This window comes from Lacerta agilis, chromosome 13 (assembly GCF_009819535.1).
Source record: "Lacerta agilis isolate rLacAgi1 chromosome 13, rLacAgi1.pri, whole genome shotgun sequence".
Lineage (NCBI taxonomy): Eukaryota > Metazoa > Chordata > Lepidosauria > Squamata > Lacertidae > Lacerta > Lacerta agilis.
In genome coordinates this window covers 5,631,560-5,650,417 of record NC_046324.1, presented here as the reverse complement: position 1 = coordinate 5,650,417, position 18,858 = coordinate 5,631,560, and the positions used below count along the sequence as shown (strand labels likewise).

General features: G+C 44.5%; 1 protein-coding gene across 1 annotated transcript in view; it reads right to left on the bottom strand.

Annotated features, from left to right (window-relative positions):
• The window catches only part of RFX7 (regulatory factor X7), a 40,067-nt gene that overhangs the window by 15,015 nt on the left and 6,194 nt on the right, over nucleotides 1-18,858 (bottom strand). The window contains 1 exon segment of the mRNA XM_033168028.1: nucleotides 1,679-1,712. Coding sequence (XP_033023919.1) covers nucleotides 1,679-1,712 — 34 coding nt within the window.

Genomic DNA, 18,858 nt, shown 5'->3' with positions numbered 1-18,858 from the left:
GAATTAAGGGTATTATTCCTAACAGTCATCCTTCCATGTCTACCCTAAAGGAAAAGATTGGAAATATACCACAGTTAATTCAAATTACTACGTATGCTAAAGCTCTACCTCGTAAGGGGGATTGTTTACTTTCTCTACTTTTGAATCCTTAGTTGCTCAGATATCTCTGAATTTTAAAGGCTTGGTATCCAATATTTACAAGTTACTAATAAGCTAGGCAATGGTCTGCTCCCAGCAACTTAGGATATCCTGGGGTGGTGATGTTAAATGTCAGATTGATGAACATAAGTAGGTTCAAATTTGAGTAAATGCTCTATTGAAAACTATTACCTTCTAGGATTCAAGATTCCACTCTAAAAACAATACTTAGGTAGTATTGGACTTTCAAAAATCAATACAAACATTCTTCACTATGCTGGTGAGGCAGTAATACTATTGGAACTTATATTCATATGTGGTGGGAATGTGAAGTTTTACATAGTGTTTGGATAAAGGTTTTTTAGCATTATCTCTCAAATCATAGATCAATCACTAACACCAGATCCAGTCTTGGCCTTGCTTTTGATAAAAAGCAATACAAATCCCACAGTATCTCATAAGAAACTGGTATTTCTATTACTAGTGGTGACAAGAACGTCAATAGACTGTCAATGGAAACCTTGCTCACTTCCCTTGGTTTATTATTGGTTGGGTAGAGTCTGGGATATACTGCTGCTGCTACTACTACTACTACTACTACTACTACTACTACATTATTTACATGCCACCCATCTGACTGGGTCACCCCTGCCACTCTGGGCAGCTTCCAACAAATTAAAACACAGTCTAGCTCTCTCCAAAAGCCTTACATATCAAAGAAAAGTAGCTAGGAGAGAATCTAAATCAGATCATTTTTATACTATTTAGTCTATATTTGATTATATCACAGAGACTGAACAATGGTCCCATTAGGTTTGTGGAGAGTATATATTTAGAAGATTAGGATAAAGTGTTTTCTAGGTGCCTTGGGTTGTGATTGTAAAAGATGCATCACACGAATTAATGTAGGGTAATATTTTCCATTTTCTTCCCTTCTCTCTTATCCAGTCTTCTAATCTTTTAATTTTACTTTCGTATCAGTATGTTTGATGTTGTTTGTATTTTGTCTTTATACTGAAAATTAATAAAGTGTCATGGCTTCCCCCAAAGAACTCTGGGAAGTGCACTTTGTTAAGGGTGCGCTTAGAGTTGTTAAGAGTTGTAATGAGTTTAACAGTCAACCCATCTTCCCCGGGGTATTCCTGAAACTGTGAAGGGAACTGGGGTCTCCTAACAACTCTCAGCACCCTTAACTAATTACAATTCCCAGGATTCTTTTTTTGGGGGGGGGGGATGCATCTAGGCCCAGAAAGCAAAATGGCCTTGTTGAGTTGTGAGTTGAGTTTGAGTTTCTCTTTCACCTCTTTTTCTCCTGGATTCTTATAAAACAAGGAGGGCTGTGTTGTTAAATAAAAGATCTTGTTTTAGCTTACTGCTGGGTCTGTTTTCCATGTGGTGAGACAAAAACCAACTTTGCAAGAGGAGGGTAGCTACTTTTGCTCCCTGTCAGCTACAGAAAGCTTTCAGTTTCAAGCTTCCTAGGCTCAACCCTGCACAAACTAGGTGAATATGAAAGCAACTTTGTTTCAAGGCTACTTACCAAAATGCAGTCCACCTTAGATTGTACAGTTTTGCTAGAGAGTGAAGGAAAAAGAAAACACAAAGTTAATATTCATGGTCATTATTTCTGCAGGTTTATTTAAAGATTTATAGAAGCACAACCTCTGCCAATAAGCAAGAACCCAAACGCTGCATTTTACCTCATTTAGCGGCCGACCAATCTGCATGGCATCTCAAGACTTAAACAGAAAAACCACTCCTGATATAGACGCACCAAACACCACTCTTTCCTTGGCAAATGTTAAGAGCTACTGCCAGGAGGTACTGAACACCTGTTAACCCAGCACCAGAGAAGTCCCACTATTCAGAATAGGATCCACGTGTTTTTCCCATCTGGAGGTGGCAGCAACAACCGCTGCAGGAACCTGGCGCTTGCTGGCCGGCTTGCATTACAAACCCACACACAGTTACACAATATGGCTTTCAGAGCCAAGCTCTGCTGCTTCAAAAGGCAGACTATAATATCAAGTCTTCCTCAGTCATTGCCTGTCCTCTTCGGCACCCAGCACAGACCCTTCCTCCTGCTTCCAAGTTTCTCTACCGCAGACTTGCTTTCTGTCCCCACTCCCCATTTTCCATATTGCCTGTGTGTGAGCAGCCCACTTGCACCTGGAAAGCCTTGCCACAATGCCCAACTTATTACTATTACTATTAATAAATTTATTCCTGCCCTTCACCAGCGGGTCCCAGGGCAGGTTACAACAATGGAAAATTCAGAATTAAAAATGGTTAAAACATGTTAAGTGCACAAGAACAGGGCGGGCCCTGAAAACACACAGCCTAAGTGACACAGGTGTAAAATCCGTATAGTGAGGAAGCCAGGTGCATCTCTGTGGGGAGCTCCACAACTTAGGGGCTGCCAAAGAGAATGCCCTCCCTTGGGCATCCTCCCAAACTTCTGAGAGAGGCAGTATGGCCAGGCAGGCCCCTCTTAACACCCAAGACAGTCTGTAGGGAAGAGGTGGCCTTTCGGATATTTGGGGCCTGTGTCATTTGGGGCTTTGACGACAACATGAGCACCTTGAATTGGACCCAGAAACAAACTGGAAGCCGAGGCTCCTGCTATGCCACTTCTTTTCCCACCTGCCTCTCAAAAGCCTAACTTTCCTGTCAAATCTCTGACCTCTTCAAATCTAAAAGCTTCGTATTCAGACAGGAAAGCAGGGCGGTGTGGCTCTCCTTCTGTACAGGTTTATTACACAATATTGTCCCTTCTCCTCTGCCTGTGTGCACCTTCCTCAGCCTCCATGATGTTTGCGATCCCAACCCTCCAATGTCAATCCTGCCATTGGCTTTGCTGGCTAACTGGTAAGAGCTGTGGCCCCTAACATCTGGAGGGCACAACACTGGGGAAGTGGCTGCTTTAGGCCTTTAACACAAATCTAGGTGGTCATCAAGTCAGTCAGTCTCAGCCGACTTCCTCATGAAACCAGGCTGCTGCTTCCAATCCCGAGTTTAAATTTTCAGGGATCCAAAACACACCACACCCACAGGTGGGGGGAGATCCTTTCCCCACTATCAATTACAAGAAGTGTTTTGTGATCAAGCGAAGCCTCTGCACCCTATTTCCCAGAGAGACCAGTCAAGGGTTCTTACCTTACAACCATGATTCATCCACCAACCCTGCTGTGAATTCACCAGTCCTAATCCCTTAATTCCATAATATATAATATGGACAATTTATGTACCAGATAAATAGAACAAAACTTATCTTATATGTAGTCTGCCCAAGTTGGCTGCTGGTTAATTTCATTGTGTGGACTAAGGGGGTTCTAGCACTAGGCAGGGGGGGAAAACTCCTCCCCTCCCCACAAACAATTTCATGAAACTCTATCAAGTCCCCCCTAGTTACAGGTGGGTAGCCATGTTGGTCTGCCATAGTCAAAACAAAATCAAAAATTCTTTCCAGTAGCACCTTGCCCACCCTGTCCAGGTTGCTTTTAAATGGAAATGTGTCAAGGGTGCCACAGACAGAAACTGCCTCCATGCCCAGGCCGCTGTGTAGGAGAAGGAAACTGTCTTGGACAACACTGCTTGCTGAAGGTTTGCCTGCTTCTTCAGAGCAAAGTTGCATGGAAGTTGCATGGATGCTCCTGGCTCAGGAGAAAAACAGGACAAGCACCCAAACACAGAGAGACAAAAAGCAAAAAAACGCCGGGGAGGGGGGCAATGTGTTCCCCCAGTGGGTTAAACCAGCTGTCTGCTGCCTCAAAGCTGCCCATCCATCTGTCCATTTGGTGCCTAACCTATTTCTCTCATGGGCTGCAGAGCAGCTGGTGAGGAGGAAGCGGAGCCCCTACTCTGCCCAGGGACTCGGCCATGACCTTTACTGATGAGCAAGCATCGGATCCACCACATGGACAGATGCCTCAGCTGGGGGGTGGGGGGAGAGAAGGCAGCAAGATCCAGCATGTGGATAGGGGTGGCACACGGCTGGCATGTGGGTCATACTTCAAGGGGCAAGAGAAGGCCTCCACGCCACTCAACAAACGGTGGCAGCAGCTGAGCAATCACGCAAAGAACATGCAATCGACACACGGCTTGAGAGGGGGCTCTTTCATCAGGCTACCACAGCCTTACCCCAACCACATGTACTGGGACCACCACTGCCATCTGGGGGCTGCCAGGCTGGGCTACTGTGATCCAGGCGCCAACTTGCCATGCACCTCTTATCAATTCCACTTGCAATATCAGATTCAGGGATGTGACAATACCATGCTGTCCTGAACTGTGCCAGGGGGGGGCAAAGGAAACTGCAGCAGAAACTTTTCTAACACCTGCTATTCCCTGATAAACCTTCAATGGAGCTCCACAGAACTTTGATTTATCCCTTCAAGGAGCGATAACTACAGAAAGGGAGAACAAAAGGTTTAATCCTCCGTGGCATCTCCAGCTATGTATGTATGTATGTATGTATGTATTTTGTATGTCAGGGGATGTTCCTCATCTGAAACCCTAGAGACTGCTGCCTGTCAGTGTAAACATACAAAGGTAAATGGATAAATGGCCTGACTCCCTACACTTCTCTTTGTCCCATGATTTCTAGCCATGGGTCCTAGAGGTTTTAGTATTGTCCCACCGCCTTCCCTGGGAAAACCAGCTGTTTACTGCTGAATCATCAAACATCAATCTGGTGCCTGGCTGGCCTTGTTTTGGTCCTAGTGGTGGCCCTGCTGGACACGAAGCACTATTGGGACTCAGAGGTGGCCTGGTGGCAGGTACCAGCTGAGGGAGCCTCCCAGGGTGGACAGAGAAGCTCTGTGAGGGTAGCTTCGGGGCAGAGGCACCTGAGTGGAGGGATGCTGGAAGATGGGGGTTGGCATGGGGGTTGCTTAGGGGGCAGTGAGCAGGGTCAGTGCTGGTCTCATGAGGCTGAGAAGTTGGCAGGCAAAAAGGCATTTTGAACTAGTGAAGAGATATGTGATTGATTATCAGCAGCAGTCTAAGTAAAATAAGATCTAAGATTTGATCTAAGAAGTATTATGTTGTATTATAAGATGTTAAGTTTTTAGGATTTTCGAACTAGAGAAGAGATATCTGAATGATTATCAGCAGAAGTTTAGGTAAATAAGATTTAAGAATTGATTCAAGAAGTAATATGTTGTATTATAAGGTAATCAAATGTAAAGAAGTCTATTTGGCTATTTTAATGATAATGGATAATGATAATGGATTTTAAATTTAAAGATGGATGTTATTAAAGTAAATTAGCATTGAAAGCAAAGGAGAGAAAACGGGGGAAGTCACCCCAAGAACATTCAAAACAAGAATTTTTTTTTTCCGAAACAAGTAAAGAGATGTTTTGGTGTTCCAGTTTAGATGTGTCTATGTTTAGGTTTGTAAATGTTTTATGTTATATTTGTTTTGTATTGTCTCTGTGTTCTGTCTTTGTGGAAAACCAATAAAATCTTTTTTTTTTTTTAAAGGCATTTGGAGGTGTCAGGAGCAGGAGATTTGGGGAGGCTTTTGGTTGGTTACGTATGAAACCCAGAAGTGGGGGGAGAGACTCAACCAAGTCCCATGGCACCTCCAGCTTGTGAGGAGACCCTCCTCAGAGCCCAAGGAGGACGTCCCCTTTGAGCTCCAGGGAGGGTCTCCTTGCGAGCTGGAGGCACAAGAGGGTGCACCCCACTTAAACATATATCACTTATGTGCACAAGGGGCCGGAACATAACCCCCACGTAAGTGGGGAGTCTCCTGTACTGTAATTTAATTCACACCAGGAAATGGAGGGAGAGAAGTGGAGAGTCCTTGTGGCTCAAGAGGAAACCCTCCCTGCAGCCCAAAGAGGACTTCAGTGAGAGCAGAGAGGAGAGTGGAGGGGCAGCAGGGCTTTGCTTCCGCACGTCCTCCAGCCTCCTGCTGGCCCCACAGCTTCAGTTCCAGTTGTGGATATTTTGGTACAGTATTTTTGATCTGGATTAGAGAGAGAGTGGGCAGAGGAGGGCATTGAAAGGGTGTTTAGAGGGTGCTTCCCCACTTACATGTTTTCCACTTATGCACCGGAACATAACCCCCATGTAAGTGGGGAGTTGCCTGTAATGAAGGCAACCAGAGGACTCCTCAAAGGAGGGAGCCACTGCAAAAAAGACCCCAAATCAAACAACAACAACAACAGCAACCATCCATCCATTTCTGGAGGGGAAGAGGAGGTCAAAGCAGCCAAACACAACTGTAATTTGCTTTGGTGGGGTGCAAAGGGAAGGGGAGCTGACCTTCACCCTCAACTATAGAAGTAGAACAAGTCACCAACCAACAAATAAACAAGCAGGGGCTACTGAAAATAAGTTGTCAATTAATCACTTCTCTCTTACACACACCACACACGAAACTCGAAAAATTAGAATATCGTGGAAAGGTTCATTTCTTTCAGTAATTCAACTTAAAAGGTGAAACTAATATATGAGATAGACTCGTGACATGCAAAGCGAGATATGTCAAGCCTTTATTTGTTATAATTGTGAAGATTATGGCGTACAGCTGATGAGAACCCCAAATTAACAATCTCAACTTTGGGGTTTTCATCAGCTGCACGCCATAATCATCACAATTATAACAAATAAAGGCTTGACATCTCACTTTACATGTCATGAGTCTATCTCATATATTAAACTCCAGTAGCTAATGAAAACAATTGCTTACATAATGAACCTTTCCACGATATTCTAATTTTTCGAGTTTCACCTGCACATTATTCCACAGAAATAACAATAAAAGAAACAATAAAAATACGAAATCAGCACAAGTATTTAATGTGATGGATGTGCTGTCTACCACCTTCAGTCACAAATCTACAGAAACACCATGGACCACCTGAATGAGGTTTGTGGATCAGAGTTTGGGAACCCGTGGTTTAGACAAATTCATCGAGGACAATAAGGCTCTCAATGGCTACAAGCCATTATGGCTATGATCTACCTCCATAGTCAAAGGCAGTAAATGCCTCTGAATACTTTGAATACTGGAGAAAAGTGGGTCAGAGAGGGTTCATGTGCCCATGTCCTACCTATTGGCTTCCCTTTGGGGGCATCTGGTTGGCCACTATGAGAAAAGGATGCTAAGACTAGATGAACCCCCTTTGGGTTGATCCAGCACCCAGGTTCTTATTACGGTCTTTTAAAATACACACACAACACACACACACACACTGTACGCACTATAATATATGAAGTCAACAGAGGCTGCCTCTACTCAGTATCAACAGCTTAATGTTTCCCTGCACAACAGGAGCCAGTAGAATGCATTGACAACACAGCACATTCCTGGCAGCCTGGATTACAATACTCTGCAAACAAGGAGCTCACCAGGTTGCAGCAGCATCAGTGAGGAAGGAGAAGAAAAGACAGTGGAGGGAGGGGCAGAGCAGCTGAAAAGAAGGCGTGAGGGGCCACTTAGATGAGCTTCCCCAGCAGCAGGAGGACTGAGCCTAGGGCTTGCTGATCAGAAGGTCGGCAGTTCAAATCCCCAGGACAGGGTGAGCTCTCATTGCTCAGTCCCAGCTCCTGCCAACCTAGCAGTTCGAAAGCACGTCAAAGTGCAAGTAGATAAATAGGTACCGCTCTGGCGGGAAGGTGGACGGCGTTTCCATGCACTGCTCTGGTTCGCCAGAAGCGGCTTTGTCATGCTGGCCACATGACCCAGCTCCCTCGGCCTAGAGAGTGAGATGAGCACCGCAACCCCAGAGTCATCCGCAACTGGACCTAACAGTCAGGGGTACCTTTACCTTTTACCCCAGCAGCAGCGCAGCCCACTCTTTGCTGCTTGGGAGGGAGGAACTTCCTTCTCCTGGCCCAGCAATAATTGCTTGAGGAAACACAAGGTGCAACTTTTCTATTCCTTCAACCATCTATGTAAAATAAAACAATGAATACCTCATGAGAAACTCTGAGTCAAAGACACTGTCTTGCCCAAAAGCAACAATCAAGTTCCTAGATCTTTTAGATTCAACTCATATCTCCAAGCTTTGACTTTTAGTGAACTGAAAGTTGTTTTGCAAAAGCTTAACTGTCCACGGCAACCAGAAAATGCATCCATGTAACTGGAATTTGAGGGTTTTGGTTTAAAAAACAAAACAAAACAGGAACCCATGAGTAGATAATATCTTGCTTGTGATTAACAAAGGTCATTACTTAAACAAAGGCTCCTGAAGAACCTACAATTGTTTCCCCAGCACCACCAGCAAGAGATAAAAGCATCAACGTCATGTTCTCTTCAACTTACGTGAAGGCAGAAATAATGTCACTTGCAAGTAACAAGAAGTTGGTCACCCTCAAGACTCGGGCTGCTACTGTGAAACCCCTGAGCTCAGCCTGCCATGAAGGAGTTCAGACTGGGACAAGCCCACCACCTCTTATACCGTAAGTGAGCCAAAGCAAAATCCAATCTAGTCATCCTCTGTTGACTTTCTCTGTTCTCAATTCGACATCATGGCTCCTCCAGTTGGTTTCTTGCTTGCAACAGATGTAAGATAAAGGAGCATCTCTCACTGGCCCAACGTGACTGGTGCAAAGTTTGGTGCCATAAAGAGCAGGGAGCACCAGTTCCTCCATCCCTACTCCCACCTCTGCTCCTCTGTCTGTACCTTGATTCTCAATCTCCCCCCCCCCCAGCCTTCTGCTTCATGCCACTGTTTGGAGATACACACGGAGGTCCTGTTCAGACATCAATGCTAAATCACAGCCTAGCATGACACGAGCAAGCCTAGGTGAGCACCAGGCTCCTCTTTGCCACAGCCACAAGGACAGGTTTGGAAACTTTTGCTTCCAGTTCAGATGGACTGCAGCTTGTCATTTTGTCCAATACAATGAAACTGGTTTCAAGTGTCCCATTTTAAAAAACCTTTAAAAAAAAAACCAACAACAACAGGTGCTTAAAATACTAAATGACTTAGGCCCCAAATATCTGAAAGTCCTTCTCCATCCCTACAGGTCCTCTTTGGTGTGAAGATCAGAGGGGCTGTGGGGCTCCTTTGGTAGATTCATCACCTTCAGAAGTGCAAGGAATGGTAGCCAGTAAGAGACATTCTATGTGGCAGCCCTTAGATTGTGGCTCTCGCTCCACACAGAGGTGCATCTGAGCATCTTCATTGCATAGCTTTTGGCATATGCTAAAGACAGACCCCTGTGCCATGGCCTTTGACAGGTAAGGGTTTTGTTGTTCTTTGTGAGACACACCTCTTTGGATGAATCTACACCAGGCATCCCCAAACTCGGCCCTCCAGATGTTTTGGGACTACAACTCCCATCATCCCTAGCTAACAGGACCAGTCGTCAGGGACGATGGGAATTGTAGTCCCAAAACATCTGGAGGGCTGAGTTTGGGGATGCCTGGTGTATCTACACTGTTCTGTTGGAACAGCTTTGGTTTTACTTGTCTTTATAGCTGTATACTGCTATAAAATATATACTGCTGTAACACCCTAGAACCTTGCAGTGAAGGGCAGGTAACAAATCAAGTAAATAAATAATAATAATACCCAAAATGTGTCCATTCTAACAAAGCAGCAAACTGCAAACAAGCAAAACCAGAAGTGAAAGCTTTTAGACTTATCACAGCCACGTTGAAGGAGTGGGAAAGGAGTGAACCACAGACTTATTTATGCTCGTCCTGGGTTTCTTGTGGTGTGCAAATAGGGCCACAGAAACAGCAAACTGGCCATGTAGGCAGAGTTGAAAAAAATGGTTTCAACTCATACCAATCTTCAGTTTTTTGAAGTCTGTGAAGCTGAGCATCAGTTTGAAAGTTTGCCTCAGTCTTAGTCCGTCTAGTGCTCTCCAGATATTATGGACTGCAACTCCCATCAGCCCCAGCCAGCACTGACATATGATGCTGAAGCTGAAGGGAGACTGGTCCCCCCAAAAAAACCTGGAGAGCACCAGATTTTTTTTGGGGGGGGGCTGGCTTACAATCTGAAGTTAGGCTCTCTCAGACATTTGGTTCTTAGTATCATGCACAATGATGGTGATGAATGATGATACTGTACAAATGAGCCTGTCATAAAAACTTGACAAAATATCCACATTTACTGCTAGTTCATAATATTATAACCAAGGGGTGGTGGTGGGGAGAGGAGAGCGGCCTCCCCTAAATCAAGTAAATCAAGAAATATACTTAACTAACTGAGGTTCTGCCCCCCCCCAACATGAAGCCTGCTCCCGCCCTAACAAAAACCCTAGCTACGCCCATGGATCTGATCTGTGGTGAACTGCCCTGTAAACTTTGTTATGGTGTGGCCTGCAAGTACTCTAAAGGAATAAGTGCAGTACAGCAATGCTCACACTTCAAGGTTTTTCCACAAGAAACAGGAGTGTATTCTTATTCTGTGTAATAATTTTGAATAAAGCACTATTTATCTGATTGCAACCTTCCTTGTTACTGATACAGACAGCCTTTCTAAGTAAGTGCTTGGCTAACGTGTACATTTACTCACAAGTAAGTTCTGCCAAGTTCAATGGGGCTTACTCCCAAGAAAACATGCACTGCGCTGCAGAGGGCCAGCGCTACAAGATGCTGCATCCCGGCATTAGGATGATGCTTGTGGTGTCCGCTCAAATAAGAACAAAAGGATTTACATTTCAAAAATTCATCAGGAACTCGACTTTGTCAACTTTTACTTTGAGAACATGACAATATAATAAACAAACAAACAAACAAACAAATAAAATAGCATTTCTAAACTAAAGGTGTTATATAAAAACCTTAAATAAAAGCTTTAAAAGTATGTTATAGATGTATAACAAAATCAGTACAAACGATCAGAGCAGCAGTAAAAATACAGAACTTCAATAAAACTCTGTAATATACAACAACAACAACAACAACAACAACAACAACAGCTTATAGATCAGGTAAACAACAACAACAGCTTATAGATCAGGTAAACAACAACAACAACAACAACAACAACAACAACAACAACAACAACAACAACAACAACAACAACAACAGCTTATAGATCAGGTAAAGGCTAGGGGGGGAATTTGCCTCTTCAAAAGGTGTCTGAAGCATGTAATTGATGGTGGTTCCATAGAGGGGGGGAGAAGAGCCTTCCAGAGGATGGGACACAAGCAGAAAATGCCCTTTAATGGGTCACTGCCATAGAATATTTCAGGGGAAGCATTTTTCTTGGCTCAGGTCACCTTCTCTCAGTGTCCCAGGGTTGTTGTGAGAATAAAATGGGGGGTTGGGGGTTAGAACCATATACAGGCAATGGCTATTTTACACTGGTTCAATGCACGCATGATCGTGCAAGTGCACATCGCTGCAACCTAGAAGTAGCCTGGAAAGGGGACAGAACAGGGTTTGCTTACACATGCTCTGCCAACATGTGCGGGGGCCAGGAACGCAACTGCCACGCAAACCAGGGGTTGCTGCACATGCAGGTTCCTCTGACTGAAGACAATGAAAATCGTTCATTACCCGAGCGTTCACATAACGAGGTGATGATTTACATTTATTCCTATGGGGAAATTTCTAACGCATTCCCAGCCACAGAATTTTGACCCCCAAAAGCCAAAACAAACAAACAAACAAACAAACAAAAAACAGGAAAACTGCTCTGCTTTGTCGGATCATTCTCCCTCCTTTCCTCAGCCAACCAACAGAAGGCAAACAAGGAAGTTAAAAAATGCTCTCTGTTCAGAATCTGTGGTGTACTGTATATAGCTAGGTTTAGGTGCTAATTCCTCATGTTCGGATAAGTGAATTTTCGCATAGCAAATGTTCATAAAGCAGGACCTGCATGTACACAACCTCGAACTCAGAGGAAAAATTGGGTATAAATGAATTAAATTATAACTATGGCTACCTCCTCCTCCTGCAATTATGCCTGAGACTCCATGAAACATTTAAAAATGCTGTTGTTGTTGTTGTTTATGTGGTTTGTCTCCCTCCACAACAAACATCTATCCTGAGCTGAAGCAACCCCCCCCCCCATACAAATGTGACTAAAAAGTTAAAGGACAGGTAACCACACACAAAGCTTTTTTTGCAGTCCTGCCTCCTGGCTCAGTCCACTGACTTCAGTGAATGTCTGAAAGGATCGGCAGATCCAGCAACTGTTTTATTTCTTTAAAACTAGGATCTATCATTGTAGGCACCACACAATTTCCAGTTGTGCATGATACCAGCTGGAAGTTGCTTGGAAAGTGAGGCTGGCTTCCTCTACCCTCCAAATATTTTCTGGCTAACTCACCACCTGGAGGAAGGGCACACCCAGTTCCTTATGTATCCCTAAGGCACAAATACATCATCTATGCCCAAATTTGCTATCAAAAGCAACCTGTGTGTGTTGATGTGTTAGAGGAGGGAATAGGAGACAATACACATATACACAGTCAGATTCTTTCTCTCTCTCTCTCTCTACACACACACACACACACACACACACACACCCCACAGGTACCTAGTAGCTCACTGATGAACAATGGTGGGTGAAACAATCAGAAATGAGACTGTTAAGGTGCTCTGGCTGCAGGAGGCAGCAGATCAAGCCAGCTTTGCATGAAAAGTGATTTTTCAAAGCGGCGTTAGAAACTCAAGATACATAAGCTGGGTGCCAAATGGCTCCTTAAACCAAGGTTACAGTGGCCAAAATGGAATGTCAAGTTGTCTTATTTTTCAAATGATGGACTGACTGTGATTATCAGTTAAACATCTGGCTAGTTCAGATGACAACCTTGAGCTAGGTTAAGAACTTTGAGGACTTAAAGAAGAAAAGTCACTTTATCCAGGGATAGTCCACATACATATCGGCCAATTCCTACCTTTTCCCCCTTAATAGTGACACGGGCCATTCATAACATTAAGAATATTATTCACAACTGTGAACAGGGCAGTGGAGTGGGGTAAGTGAAGACAGGCTACAACAATTAACTATAATTTTATTCACTGCTCCTGCTGAGGTTGAACAGGAAAAAAGCATGCTGGTACCTGAAATTCATCCTGATTGTGCAAATAAAATATAACTGATAGAATTCTACAGAATGTGGTATTAGTGTGTGAAAACAGTCAAGATCCAATAATCCACAGGCATGCACCTCCAGATGGAGATGTCAGGCGCCATCCCAGCACCCAGACATCTTCACTTGGTCGCAAGCGGGCAACAGTCATGCACAAACTGCTCCTGGTGCCTGGCTAATTTCAAACACTGTCTTTAAGCAATTTGGGTGAAAGGAAAATACAAAGAATGACAAGCTCCACTGGAAGTTCTCAAAAGACAGCAAAGTGGACAACTGTCTTGTAAGACATTTAGTTGCCCACAGCAGGGGACTGGGGAACAACAGCACCTCAACACACACATGCTACCGGTAATTAAAATGGGTAAAAATCAAAATCACCAGCAAATCCACCTGGCCAAGTTCTACTGAAATGAACAGGGGCTGTGCCATGCCAGCATCACTGTGTTCTTTACATTTCTAGCATTATCCTTATGGGACTTCTGCTGGGGAAAAACACTAGTCTGCATCCTTAATGGGACTTGCAATCCACTGCCTTGATAGCATAAGTTCTGTTGAAGATGATTTAATTACAAGGTCCTGGGGCAGGTAGGTTGGTCACTTGATCTACTCTGATCCGTTGAGGAACTATGACTTTTGCAACCCTTTCTTTGGGATAGCCAAATGGCCTCAAAAACTGGGGTTGTGTTTATGTGTGGGGTCCTCTTCAATGAAAGCTGCCGTTCTTGGGAGACCAAAATTCTACACACAACAGAAACGACATCAGAACGGCACATCTGAAAGTGTGGAAGGCAAAGAGCTTTGGGAAGATGTGCAGGGGAGAGCAAGCCGCTTGTTGGATCAGTGTCTTAGCTGGCACTTAAGTCACGTGTATATGCACCTCCCATGTACCTGCTGTTGCGCCCTGTGACCTTTTGCCTGCCTATGTACCACTCTGATTTGGCATTAAAGCCTTTGGCAGAAACAGGGTTGGGATTTTTGATTTCTTTGTGTGGCAGTGAGGGTCATGTCAAAAGGGGCTGGTGAGGATGCCATTCAAGCTGTGCCAAAGCTGAGCCAAACTACAACAACTTCACTGACTTCTGACAGGACCCTGATCGATCGGGATTATCGTCTAGGCAGCCCAGTATATGTGTGGTTGCTCTAAAGAACATTCAGAAGCTCTGCCTGGTGCAGGATACAGAAGCACGCAGAGAGAGAAGAGCACATCCATCCCTTTCTGAAGCAGTCACATGGTGGGTCCCAGTTGACTTCTAGCCCTGGGTAGCACCCAAAACACCTGTCCCCAACTTACTTGGACAGAAAGGCCTTGGACACATTTCTGTGACTTTCTCACGGATGAATGATGGGAAGTGGCACCAAGAATGAGACTGTCTCCTCCCCCCCCCCCATGTGAGGAAATATCAAAACGGGGGGTGGGGTTTCACTCTCCCACACCAACTTGTAATGTGAATGTGTGAGGCACTGCTAGGCAGATGGTTGCAGGGATTGCATTATTGGCAATCATGTGAAAGTTGTTGCACCAGCCTTCCCTGAACCTGGCCTGGCACTCTGCAGATGTTTTGGACTACAGCTTCTGTAAGTCCCAGCCAGCATGACCACACGTTACCGGGGCTGACAGCACCGCTATGTTGGCTGTGGCTGATAGGAGCCATAGCGCAAGACATCTGCAGGGCACCAGGTTGACCAGCTGGATCTGGCCAAAGGGGGCCCCTCTAGTCCAGCACCCTGGTCTCACAGTGGCCAACCATATGCCCTAACGGGGGCAAGCTCGCCAGCAGGACCCAGGTGCAGCAACAACACTCAAAAGTGGAACACACTTTAGCAGCAGTTACAGGTGGGTAGCCGTGTTGGTCTGCCATAGTCGAAACAAAATAGAAAATTCTTTCCAGTAGCACCTTAGAGACCAACTGAGTTTGTTCTTGGTATGAGCTTTCGTGTGCACGCACACGAAAGCTCATACCAAGAACAAACTCAGTTGGTCTCTAAGGTGCTACTGGAAAGAATTTTCTATTTTGTTACACTTTAGCAGCCTTAGTGAAACTGCAGGCTGACTCTCAAAAGTCTGGAGCATCCGAGATGTCTGTCGGCAGTCTCTTTGTCAAATACACCCTCCACAAACACACAGTGGGCCAAACAATGCTCACTCCGCCCTAAATTAACCAAAACCCCATATTCACAAGCAGTTGAGCTGAACAAAGATCTATCTCCCTTTCGAGGTTTAAGTGTCTGGACACAAAAAGCGATTAGCATAAAAGCTTTAATGAATCTAAAATAAAAACAGAAACACAGAGATTAAATCCCAAAAGTGCAGCAAAGGCTGGGGCAATTTGCAACCCTGCCCTAAGTGACACTAATCAGGGCTGTCTGGGCGCTGCTGCTCAGGCCTGGTCTTTTTGTCTAGACTTGTAATCCATGAAGGAGAAAAGGGGAAATAAAGAGCTCAGAGATCAGCTTGGGCCTTTCCATCAGTACTGTAAGGGGGAAAAAACAATTCATGGCCAGAAAAACAAAACAAAAACAGCATCGGTATGTAGCTCACTTATGCCTGTGTTGCATTTCAATCATTGTATATATAAACACACATACACCTCAACTGGACAACGAAGCAGACACCATTTCATCATATCCATTTGAGATGGGCAGAAAAGAATAATCCTGACGGGATTAGAAGATACCAAATCATTTTAATTTTACACAATACTTAATCAGCTGCAAGAAAGAGTCAACTGTTATGGCTGCAACTCATTTAAAACTTATTAATTTTATTTATTTATTAAATCTGCATACATCCTCCAACCAAAGATCGCAGTCCAGTTCACAACAGAAAAATACAAAAATGAGAACACAAAAGACATAATAAAACAAAAACAAATCTATAACCCTCCCGCACCTCAAACACATTTTAAAGGCCATAGAATGCTGATCAGCCTGTGGCCTGGTTATAGAGAAATGTTTTTGCCTGGTGCCTAAAGATATGTAATGAAGGTGCCAGGTAAGCCTCCCTAGGGAAAGCATTCCACAAACAGGGAGCCAGCGCAGAAAAAGCGACCTCTTGTGGAGGTGGCCTCATGAGAAGAGAAGACTCCCTAGAAAAGACCCTGATGTTGGGAAAGATGGAGGGCACAAGGAGAAGGGGACGACAGAGGACGAGGTGGTTGGACAGTGTTCTCGAAGCTACTAACATGAGTTTGGCCAAACTGCGAGAGGCAGTGAAGGATAGGCGTGCCTGGCATGCTCTGGTCCATGGGGTCACGAAGAGTCGGACACGACTGAACGACTGAACAACAACGTGGAGGTGGCACACAAAGAATGGCCTCAGATGATCATCACAGGGTCCAGGTTGGTTCGTATGGGGAGAGGTGGTCCTTGAGGTACGGCAGTCCTCAGCCAATTAAGGCTGTACAGTGGTACCTCTGGTTATGAACTTAATTCGTTCTGCAGGTCGGTTCTTAAGCTGAAACCGTTCTTATCCTGAGGCGCGCTTTCACTAATGGGGCCTTCCATTGTGTGCGATTTCCATTTGCATCCTGGAGCAAGGTTCACAACCAGAAGCAGCAGGGTTAGCAGAGTTTGTAACCCCAAGCGTTCGTAACCAGAGGTACCACTGTATAGGTCAAAACCAGCACTCTGAATTGGGCTTGAAAACTAACTGGCAGCCAGTGTTGTAGGGCCAAGATCAGTGTAATATGCTCAAACCATCTTGCCCCAGTGAGCAACCTGACCACTTAATTCTGCACCAGCTGAAGTTTCCAAACCATCAATCAGCCCTACATATAACATGTAGCAGAAATCTAATCTAGAGGTTACCAGAGCATAGGCAACATAAATTAACCTATCCATGCCAGACAGGGGTGTAGCTCGGCCACCAGCCAAAGCCGATGGAAGCCAGTCTTGTGTCACTGAGGCCACCTGCACCACAAGTTACTGCAAATGATCCAGAAGTACTTCCAAAGTTATGTACCTGCTCCTTCAGAGGGAGTGTAACCCCAAAGTGTTGGAAACTCAAGATATATAAACTAGGTGCCAAATGGCTCCTTAAAACGAGGTTGCAGTCACCCAAATCTGCTTACCTGCTTAAGAAAGCTGGAGGGGCCAGTGAGATGGAGAAGTCCGTCACCAGCCTAGCATCCAGAGATCTCCACGTGGTCGCAATTGGACCCACGCCAGTCACAAAAAGCGCCTGGCAAATTTTGAACCTTGGGTGCCTTTCACACGTGTCGGACCACAACTCCCGCCAACCTTGGTCAGCATGGCTGCATTATGGTGCTGGGGCAATGAGAGTTGTACTCCAAAACATCTGCCAGGGCTGATGGGAATTACAATCTAAAACATCTGGAGGGCATCAGGCTGACAAAGGCCATAAAACGTTAAATCTAAAATATACTACACCAACAGCAGAAGCCAGATAACAGATGATAACAACAATGCAGATCTAAAAAAACACTCCCCACCCCAGAAAAAAAGGAGAAAAAATTATGGTAACTCTGTAAACAAATATGTCTTCAGATCACACCAGAAAGACTTAGTTGGTCTCTGGGGTGCTACTGGAAGGGATTTTTTTTAATTTTTTATTTTGTTTTGACTACGGCAGACCAACATGGCTACCTACCTGTTACCAGAAAGACTGTAAGGCATTCCACAACCGGGGCACCAACACCAAAAACGTCACCCACCACAACTCATTTGGTAGGGCACTTGGAGAAAGACCTCTGAATGTGATCTTAGGGCCCAGGTAGACACATGGGACAGACACAATCTGTAGTTTTAAAAATGTTTGGCTGTGAGCTGCTTTGAGCAAGTAATCTGGCCTCTGAGCCCAATTCAGCGTGCTTGGGATCTCAGTGCCTAACAGACTGCCTTCTCTCATTTGTACCTGTTCACACCTTGAGGCAAACTTTCTCAACTTGGTTCGATCCATATGTGTCAAACTATAACTCCCATTAGGCCAGCATCTGCAGGATGGTGTTGAGGGTGATGGGAATTGTAGTGGAAAAGCATCTGGAGGGCACCAGGTTGGGAAAGCCTGCCCCAAGGTCATCTGTAGAGGCCCTTTGCCATGCACCTAGAGAACCGGTTCTACAAGTGCCTCATAATATAACAAATATCGCCTGTCAAACTCATTTTAATTTCCAGAATAAATTCTGTTGTGGCTAAAGCAAGAAACAATATTGCTGACCAAGGCTGCAACCAACCAAATGCACTGTGGTCCTTACAGACTTGTTATCATCTCCAAGTCTTCCGTTTTAGTAACTGCTATATGTACCCTTTAAACTGCTGTACCCTTTAAAAGTGACAATGGGGAGAGCAGGTTTAATTAGTAATCAACTACAGGATTATTTGATCAATCGGTGGCGGAGGGGGAATTAGTGAGGTAAACTTATAGCTGTTGGGAATGCAAATTAAAGAGGGGGCACATTTTGGCACTAGTGTGCCCACTGCAATAGGGAGATTAAAAGGTGAGCTATCCTTCTATCACCAAACAGAAGCTCTTCTTTCAATTTTGTAAGCTACTTTAATTATCTTAAAATAGCACCTATACTGAGGTATTGTTTTTTAATTGCAAACCACTGAAAGGCAAATGAATTGTCAACTAAAAGCTATTTTAAGAGAGTGGCAATCCTAATAATTCATTGAAGCAAATTTACATATAACATTTTATTGATATGTAACGTTTTATTTATTTGTATTTATTTGTAACCTC